Raw genomic sequence first — 9,551 nt, 5'->3', positions numbered from 1 at the left:
TTTTGCTCTCAAGAAAAGTTTGCTATTGAATGGAGTGATTACTGGGGTAGTGGTAAATGAGAAAGTTGACCAACTGAAGGGAAATACAGTGGGGCAAAAAAGTATTTAGTCAGCCACCAATTGTGCAAGTTCTCCCACTTAAAAAGATGAGAGAGGCCTGTAATTTTCATCATAGCTACACTTCAACTATGACAGACAAAATGAGAAACAAAAATCCAGAAAATCACATTGTAGGATTTTTTATTAATTAATTTGCAAATTATGGTGGAAAATAAGTATTTGGTCACCTACAAACAAGCAAGATTTCTGGCTCTCACAGACCTGTAACTTCTACTTTAAGAGGCTCCTCTGTCCTCCACTCGTTACCTGTATTAATGGCCCCTGTTTGAACTTGTTATCAGTATAAAAGACACCTGTCCACAACCTCAAACAGTCACACTCCAAACTCCACTATGGCCAAGACCAAAGAGCTGTCAAAGGACACCAGAAACAAAATTGTAGACCTGCACCAGGCTGGGAAGACTGAATCTGCAATAGGTAAGCAGCTTGGTTTGAAGAAATCAACTGTGGGAGCAATTATTAGGAAATGGAAGACATACAAGACCACGGATAATCTCCCTCGATCTGGGGCTCCACGCAAGATCTCACCCCGTGGGGTCAAAATGATCACAAGAACGGTGAGCAAAAATCCCAGAACCACACGGGGGGACCTAGTGAATGAGCTGCAGAGAGCTGGGACCAAAGTAACAAAGCCTACCATCAGTAACACATTACGCCGCCAGGGACTCAAATCCTGCAGTGCCAGTACATGTCCAGGCCCGTCTGAAGTTTGCTAGAGAGCATTTGGATGATCCAGAAGAAGATTGGGAGAATGTCATATGGTCAGATGAAACCAAAATATAACTTTTTGGTAAAAACTCAACTCGTCGTGTTTGGAGGACAAAGAATGCTGAGTTGCATCCAAAGAACACCATACCTACTGTGAAGCATGGGGGTGGAAACATCATGCTTTTGGGCTGTTTTTCTGCAAAGGGACCAGGACGACTGATCCGTGTAAAGGAAAGAATGAATGGGGCCATGTATCGTGATATTTTGAGTGAAAACCTACTTCCATCAGCAAGGGCATTGAAGATAAAACGTGGCTGGGTCTTTCAGCATGACAATGATCCCAAACACACCGCCCGGGCAACGAAGGAATGGCTTCGTAAGAAGCATTTCAAGGTCCTGGAGTGGCCTAGCCAGTCTCCAGATCTCAACCCCATAGAAAATCTTTGGAGGGAGTTGAAAGTCAGTGTTGCCCAGCAACAGCCCCAAAACATCACTGCTCTAGAGGAGATCTGCATGGAGGAATGGGCCAAAATACCAGCAACAGTGTGTGAAAACCTTGTGAAGACTTACAAAAAACGTTTGACCTCTGTCAATGCCAACAAAGGGTATATAACAAAGTATTGAGAAACTTTTGTTATTGACCAAATACTTATTTTCCACCATAATTTGCAAATAAATTCATAAAAAATCCTACAATGTGATTTTCTGGATTTTTTTTCTTCTAATTTTGTCTGTCATAGTTGAAGTGTACCTATGATGAAAATTACAGGCCTCTCTCATCTTTTTAAGTGGGAGAACTTGCACAATTGGTGGCTGACTAAATACTTTTTTGCCCCACTGTAAGTGCACTCAGGCTATCCAGAAGGCCAAGCAAGATTAGTTACTTTAAAGAGCTGTTCTCTGTGGGTTTAACCCCAAGGAGTTCTGGAAAACACCTGAAGAATAAACCCTCCTCCTCACAGCTGCCCATGTCCCTTAATGTTGATGATGTGGTTGTTACTAACAAGGAGCACATGGCTGGGCTCTTTAATCACCACTTCATTAAGTCAGGAATCCTATTTGACTCAGCCATGCCTCCTTGCCCCGATGCTCCTCCCTCTTTTTACTTTGCCCCGCTACAAAGTTTTTCCCTGCAGGCAGTCACTGAGTCCAAGGTGCTAAAGGAGCTCCTTAAACTTGACCCCAAATAACCTTCTGGGTCAGAAGGTTATTTCTTCTTTAAGGTTGCAGCCCCTATCATCACCAAGCCTATCTCTGACCTTTTTAACATGTCTCTCCTCTCTGGGGAAGTTCCCAATACTTGGAAGGCATCCATTGTGTGTACTTTATTTAAAGGGGGAGATCAAGCTGATCCTAACTGTTATAGGCCAATTTCTATTTTGCCTTGTTTATCAAAAGTGTTGGAAAAACTTGTCAATAATCAACTGACTGGCTTTCTTGACGTCTATAGTATTCTCTCTGGTATGCAATCTGGTTTCCGCTTAGGTGATGGATGTGTCACTTCAACCTTAAAGGTCCTAAATTATGTCACCATTGCCCTTGATTCTAAGCAATGTTGTGCTGCTATTTCTATTGACTTGATATGGTAGATCATTCCATTCTTGTGGGCCGGCTAAGGAGTATTGGTGTCTCTGAGGGGTCTTTGGCCTGGTTTGCTAACTACTTCTCTCAACGAGTGCAGTGTATAAAGTCAGAATATCTGCTGTTTCAGACACTGCCTGTCACCAAGGGAGTACCCCAAGGCTCGGTCCTAGGCCCCACGCTTTTCTCAATTTACATCAACAACATAGCACAGGCAGTAGGAAGCTCTCTCATCCATTTATATGCAGATGATAAAGTCTTACACTCAGCTGGCCCCTCCCGGGATTTTGTGTTAAATGCTCTACAACAAAGCTTTCTTACTGTCCAACAAGCTTTCTCTGCCCTTAAATCTTGTTCTGAACCTCTCCAAAACAAAGGTCATGTGGTTTGGTAAGAAGAATGCCCCTCTCCCCAGAGGTGTGATTACTGCCTTTGAGGGTTTAGAGCTTGAGGTAGTCACCTCATAAAAGTACTTGGGAGTATGGCTAGACGGTGCACTGTCCTTCTCATAGCACATATCAAAGCTGCAGGCTAAAGTTAAATCTAGACTTAGTTTCCTCTATCATAATCGCTCCTCTTTCACACCAGCTGCCAAACTAACCCTGATTCAGATGACCATCCTATCCATGCTAGATTATGGTTACTTAATTTATAAATCAGCAGGTAAGGGTGCTCTCGAGCGGCTAGATGTTCTTTACCATTCGACTATCAGACTTGCCACCAATGCTCCTTATAGGACACATCACCAGCACTCTATACTCCTCTGTAAACTGGTCATCTTTGTATACCCCTCGCAAAACACACTGGTTGATACTTATTTATAAAACCCTCTTAGGCCTCACTCCCCCCTATCGGAGATATCTACTGTAGCCCTCATCATCCACATTCAACACCTGCTCTCCTCTTTTCAGTTCGCTGCAGCTAGCAACTGGAACAAGCTGCAAAAAACACTCAAACTGTTTTATCTATTAATTCAAAGACTCAATCATGGACACTTACTGACAGCTGCTTTGTGTGATGTATTGTTGTCTTTACCTTCTTGCCCTTTGTGTTGTTGTCTGTGCCCAATAATGTTTGTACCATGTTTTTTGCTGCTAGCATGTTGTGCTGCTGCCACTGTGTGTTGTCATATGTTGCTGCCATGCTATGTTGTTGACATAGGTCTCTCTTTATGTATTGTTGTGGTGTCTCTCTTGTCGTAATGTGTGTTTTGTCTTATATTTTTATTTTTAATCCCATCCCCTATCCCCGCAGAAGGCATTTTGCCTTTTGGTAGGCCATCATTGTAAATAATAATTTGTTCTTAACTGACTTGCCTAGTTAAATAAAGGTTAATATATATATATAGTGGGAGATTCCCAGTGTTTGTGCTGCTCATTGTTTGGTGCGATGCAGACAGGGTGAAAGTGGTGAAACAGAAGAGTCGTTGTCTGTTCTTTTGAGTTTTGATGTCGAGTCTTGCCTGAAAAAGTGATATAAGGAAAAGGAAATATAAGTTATCCTGTATGAACTTTTGTGCCAAATACATTGTGTTGTTACTGGTGTCAAGCTTATGGGCATGTGGCATCAGTGTGTAGGAGGGAGGTTCCTAGGTGTGCAGAAGAGCATGAGACAAAGGAGTGTGTAGTATTGGGGAAAGTAATGGTATTTGTTAATTGTAGGGGTACCCATGGGGCTGGGAATCAGAAATGTCTCGTGCGAGAGAGGCAGGTTGAGGTTTCCAGGGTTAGAGTAACGCAGAAGTTGTCATATGCTGAGGCATTGAAGAAAGTAGAGGAATATGGGTTAAGGGGAGGGGGATTTATAGCAATGGTTCTCAACTGTACTGCACTGATGGAATGTAAAGTCACAGAAAATAGAGGTTGTGGTGGCAGCTGCAGAGTGGTATTTGGTTGTGCAAGAATTGATAGTTGAATTGTTACAGGGTGTGTTAAGTGCAGGTGTCCCATCCTTTCAGGCTGTTGGCCTAAAGTAGGACTAAATTGATTAAAATAGTAGAGTATGGTATTTAGTTATTATTATTATTATTATTATGATTTGTTCTTTGTGAGTTTAGTGTTAGATGGTAGGGTATTTAACAAACAAAAAAATTCAAGCAACTATAAGGGAGTCATACTCCAGTCTAGTACGTGGCGGTAATGCAACATTTATTGGATGCCAACCGCTATTAAACCGCATTAAAGAAGAAGCTGTTACTTTATGCATTTCCTGGTTCTGGAGCGTTTTTATGACGCCGATGGTCCTGCGACGTATTTTATACACAGCTGCCTGTGCCTTCAGTTCTACGCTGTAATTTTTTTTTTCTTTGGTGGAGATTTTGTCTCTGCAAATCATCACCAACATGAAACTCGTACGGTAAGAATATTCAACAAAATTATCTTTAGTCTTATGCTTGGATGAAATGTGAAAAGTACGGGTTTTGTGTCGCTGGATGGATTTAGATTTGGAGTGCGAGCTGTTCGCTAAATTCTGAGGCGGGAAGCAGCTAACTGAATTGAATGAATGAATGAGCGACGTGCAGAAGTGACTAGATATCCAACTTTCTATAACGTTAACGAATGGACCTCTAGCCGCGGAATACGCCATAAACATCGATTATTTACGTATCTGCCGCTGAGAACTAACTAGTTACTTTGTATGCACAACTGTTGTTTGCTAGCCACCGATATGCTAACTTGCTTTTAGTTAATTAACCACTGCAGTGTGTAGGCAGGGCCCTGACAGATTACCCACAACAACCAATGGTTCAAAAACAGTGTTTTTGTTTAAGTTCAGTTTCCATGACAAGTCATCCGGTTGGTGTTTGTCATTTTCGTTTGTGTTGGACATTGTAGTCATTGCAAACTAGGTAGTTCTTACTAGTTACCGCCCCATTGTCTATTGTCTGTGTCGATATTGTTTATAGGGCCTTGATGACTAGCAAGCTAGTATGTATTCACAGACTTGCTAAACTGCATTAATTATAACATTGCCTCTAATATCCATGACTCTTCTCCTCCTGTAGCTTTTTGATGAAACTCAGCCACGAGACTGTGACCATTGAGCTGAAGAATGGCACCCAGGTCCATGGAACAATCACAGGTATAGACCCTGCCCCATCTGTCTGTCTGAGTAGGATTATTGAGATGCTGCCGAAATATAAACAAAGACAGTCAAGTATAGGGTGTTGTATCAGGTACAGTCTAAACCTGCAATCTTCAACCTTTTCTAGCACGTTAAGAGCTACTAATTTTTTTCCCTAGCCATTAAATTGGCACATTCTTCTCCAGGTCCTTTTTTAAATGTGTTTTTGAATTTAACTAGGCAAGTTGGTTAAGAACAAATTCTTATATACAATGATTGCCTACCCCGGCCAAACCCTCCCCTAACCCGAACGACGCTGGGCCAATTGTGAGCCGCCCTATGGGACCGATCATGGCCAGTTGTGATACAGCCTGGGTTTGTGGTGATGCCTCTAGCAATGCGATGCTTTGCCCTTAGACCGCTGCGCGACTCAGGTTCCCCAGTGTGAAAGAGGAGGTAGTGTACTGTTTTCTGCCAATATACCTGGTAAAATAATGGTTAATAAACAACCCTAAGGGAGGCCCTATAAAGTCTGATTCCCCCCAAAAATTATCTTGTCTTATTTTTCCTGGTTTTCACTCATAATTACAATTGTTTGAAGAGAAACAATTCAATTGGATGTTCTGAGTTATGCCAATACTTAAATCACATGAAGACGTTTATTATTTTTGGTCTGGAAGAAAACTAAGACGTTTAAATTTGGTGTAATTCCCCTTTAATTGTGCATCTGGCCCATTTGTATTTTATTGCACATCTAGCAAGTGAGGAATGTGCCATCTAGTGAGGTTTTTGCTGCTGCTCATTTCATGGCAAAGTTTGCAAATAATAACTACAAATGATATACTTGCTCATGATGTACTTCTGCCAGGTAAGCCTATTTTGCAGTTAACATTTAATTGAGAAGGTTTTGGGGAGACTATTTCTGTCAACCCACAAGACTGGTATCATACCACACAGATGGGCAATATTGCTGGAAATTAATTGGCAGATATTGTTAGGTTTGGCTTTTTAAGCCAATAGTGGCTAACCAGGGGTGGGATAATGTCAATGTTGCATTGATTATTAACAATGGTCATTAACTGTGTCCCAGGTGTGGATGTGAGTATGAACACTCATCTGAAGGCGGTAAAGATGACTCTGAAGAACCGTGAGCCCACCCAGCTGGAGAGCCTCAGTATCCGTGGGAACAACATCAGATACTTCATCCTGCCGGACAGCCTGCCGCTGGACACTCTGCTGGTCGACATAGAACCCAAGGTCAAGAGCAAGAAGAGAGAGGCTGGTGAGTACACAGGGATGGGGGGGTGAAGGCAAGGGATGGACATAGAGAGATGGTGGGGAGGGAGCTGGACATAAAACCCAAGGTCAAGTCCAAGAATAGACTTGGGGGTGGTGCTTGTCAGCATATCAGTAGAATATCAGAGGTTCTTCTCCAATCCTCTCCTCTTCCCTTTGATGTTTTGAGGAGGCAATGGGAGAGGACGCCAGCAATACTTTTGACATTCAACCTAAGTCTGCCTAGATCAGTGTTCACTCCTGATCCTGGAGAGCAACAGGGTGTGTAGGCTTTCGAGCCAGCCCAGAAACGACACAGTAGAGTTAGCTTGCCAACGCCTTTTTGATTAATTCAGTGAGGTGTTCTATTGCTTAGCTGGAACTTAAACACACTACAGCTGTTCAGGACCATGAGCAAAGACCAGCAGTCTGTTGAACTATTTGTTTTGTAAAGTTGTAACTAGGTTGAGAGTAATTGTATACTAGAATGTGGGGTGACGTAATGTGGCTGACCTTCCTTCTGGAGTGCTACTGGGTGTTTTGAGCCTGCCACAGCAGCCATATTGAAAGTTGGAGGTTGAACTGTTTCAAGCCACACTGGTTAGAGGTTTCATAAATCCACAGTGGTTCTGTCTGAGTTAGGGTTGGGTGAGTTGCATAGCATTTATAATGCCTAGCTTCTGATGACTGAGGTCTCACCTTTGAACATTTGCTTCATCAGACCCAAATTAAAACTAGGAAATCAGCCGAATTAATATTAGGCAAACGCTGTTCCGTAAGAAACGGCTCCCAACAATGAGCTTGACAAACAAGTCCTGAGGACAAGGATGGGAGAGTCCAAGTATTTGTGGTGCATAACTTATCTCTAATCATCTCCTCTTCCTTAATCTCTCTCAATTTCTCTCTCCAGTGGCTGGGCGTGGAAGGGGCAGAGGAAGAGGGCGTGGCAGGGGGAGAGGCCGAGGCAGGGGAGGGCCCAGGAGATGATCGCCATGACTACGCGGCTGTCAGTCATATCCTATTGTTTGTACAACAACGTTTTTGTTTTGTCATTTTTCTGAGGAAACATTTGTGAATCCAGAGCCCAACTTGTTTCTTATTTTGTATATTAAAGATGTTCCACATGAACAGAAGTGTTTTGAGTACTTTATTATCATACTTGTTTTGGCTGTTGTGTAGTTGGTCCAGTTAGCAGTGATGGGTCGTTTGCAAACTAACGGCTCTCTTTTTGAACGGCTGTCTTTGTTGAACATGTGAAAGAGCCATTCATTTGACTCCCTGATTTGCGTACTGTTACTACTACTTTTTGATCCCCAGATAACGATTATCTGTAGATAAGTACTTACATTCTCTGAAGATAATTCCTCACTGCAGGAACAGTCGACGGTGAGGAGAGAGCCTAATTCTGGTCCGCATTCATTTTTGCAGTGGGGATGTTTATATATTTTAATAAGCCATCTAAGGTTAGTGTTTGAACGCCTATTACGATCTGGCAGACAACTTGAGGCTTTACATGAGGCACTACTGACTGAAGAGCTGGTTCAGAGCCAAATTAACAGTTATTTTTTTCTGACTGGAGCCACATGATCCAGCTCACTGAACTCTGAATGCTCATCGCTAGGTAACTAGCTAACTGAACAAATCAAATTGTATTTGTCACGTGCCAAATACAACGGGTGTAGACCTTACAGTGAAATGCTTACTTACAAGCCCTTAACCAACAGTGCAGTTTTAAGAAAATACCTTTCAAGATAAAAAATGACAAAGCGCAGCATTAAAATAACAATAGCGTGGCAGGGTAGCCTAGTGGTTAGAGCGTTGGACTAGTAACCGGAAGGTTGTGAGTTCAAACCCCCGAGCTGACAAGGTACAAATCTGTCGTTCTGCCCCTGAACAGGCAGTTAACCCACTGTTCCCAGGCCGTCATTGAAAATAATGTGTTCTTAACTGACTTGCCTGGTTAAATAAAGGTTAAAAAAATAAATATATATACGGAGTACCAGTGTCGAGGTAATATGTACATGTAGGTAGAGTTATTAAAGTGACTATGCATAGATAACATTGTAGGGGGGTAATGCAAATAGTCATTTGATTAGATGTTCAGGAGTCATGGCTTCGGGGTAGAAGCTGTTTAGAAGCCTCTTGGACCTAGACTTGGTGCTCCGGTACCACTTGCCGTGCGGTAGCAGAGAGAACAGTATGACTAGGATGGCTGGAGTCTGACAATTTTTAGGGCCTTCTTCTGACACTGCTTGGTATAGAGTTCCTGGATGGCAGGAGGCTTGGCCCCAGTGATGTACTGGCCTGTATGCACTACACTCTATAGTACCTTGTGGTCAGAGGCTGAGCAGTTGCCATACCAGGTAGTGATGAAACCGGTCAGGATGCTCTCTGGCGCAGGTATATAACTGAGGATCTAGGGACCCATGCCAAGTCTTCTCAGTCTCCTGAGGGGGAAATGTGTGGTCGTGCCCTCTTCACGACTGTCTTTGTGTGCTTGGACCATGTTAGTTTTTTGGTGATGTGGATGCCAAGGAACTTGACGCTCTCAACCTGCTCCACTACAGCCCTGTCTTTGAGAATGGGGGCGTGCTCGGTCCTCCTTTTCCTGTAGTCCACAATCATCTCCTTTGTCTTGATTTATTGGTTTTCTGATGATTTCTTTACCCTATAAATAAATGTTTTCGCTACTTTACATGTACAGCTGGTTGTTTGTTCAACACATTTACAAAATAACCACCAATGGTAACCCAGCAGTAGTACCACAGGTGAATAATTCCCCAGCATGGTAAAATGTCAAATCA

At 42.7% G+C, this 9,551-nt stretch overlaps 1 protein-coding gene across 1 annotated transcript; it reads left to right on the top strand.

Annotated features, from left to right (window-relative positions):
- Positions 1 to 4,262: 4,262 nt before the first annotated feature.
- On the top strand, positions 4,263 to 7,875 carry LOC109907310 (small nuclear ribonucleoprotein Sm D1). The gene is made up of 4 exons (XM_020505201.2): positions 4,263 to 4,764; positions 5,414 to 5,490; positions 6,563 to 6,754; positions 7,658 to 7,875. The coding sequence occupies exons 1-4, from the start codon at positions 4,751 to 4,753 to the stop codon at positions 7,732 to 7,734; spliced, it is 360 nt and encodes a 119-aa protein (XP_020360790.1). The 5' UTR covers positions 4,263 to 4,750; the 3' UTR covers positions 7,735 to 7,875.
- The last annotated feature ends 1,676 nt before the right edge of the window (positions 7,876 to 9,551 follow it).

The sequence above is a fragment of the Oncorhynchus kisutch genome, linkage group LG17 (genome assembly GCF_002021735.2).
Source record: "Oncorhynchus kisutch isolate 150728-3 linkage group LG17, Okis_V2, whole genome shotgun sequence".
In the NCBI taxonomy this organism is placed as follows: Eukaryota; Metazoa; Chordata; class Actinopteri; order Salmoniformes; family Salmonidae; genus Oncorhynchus; species Oncorhynchus kisutch.
Note: the sequence above shows the minus strand (reverse complement) of the source record. Positions and strands in the feature narration are given on the sequence as shown.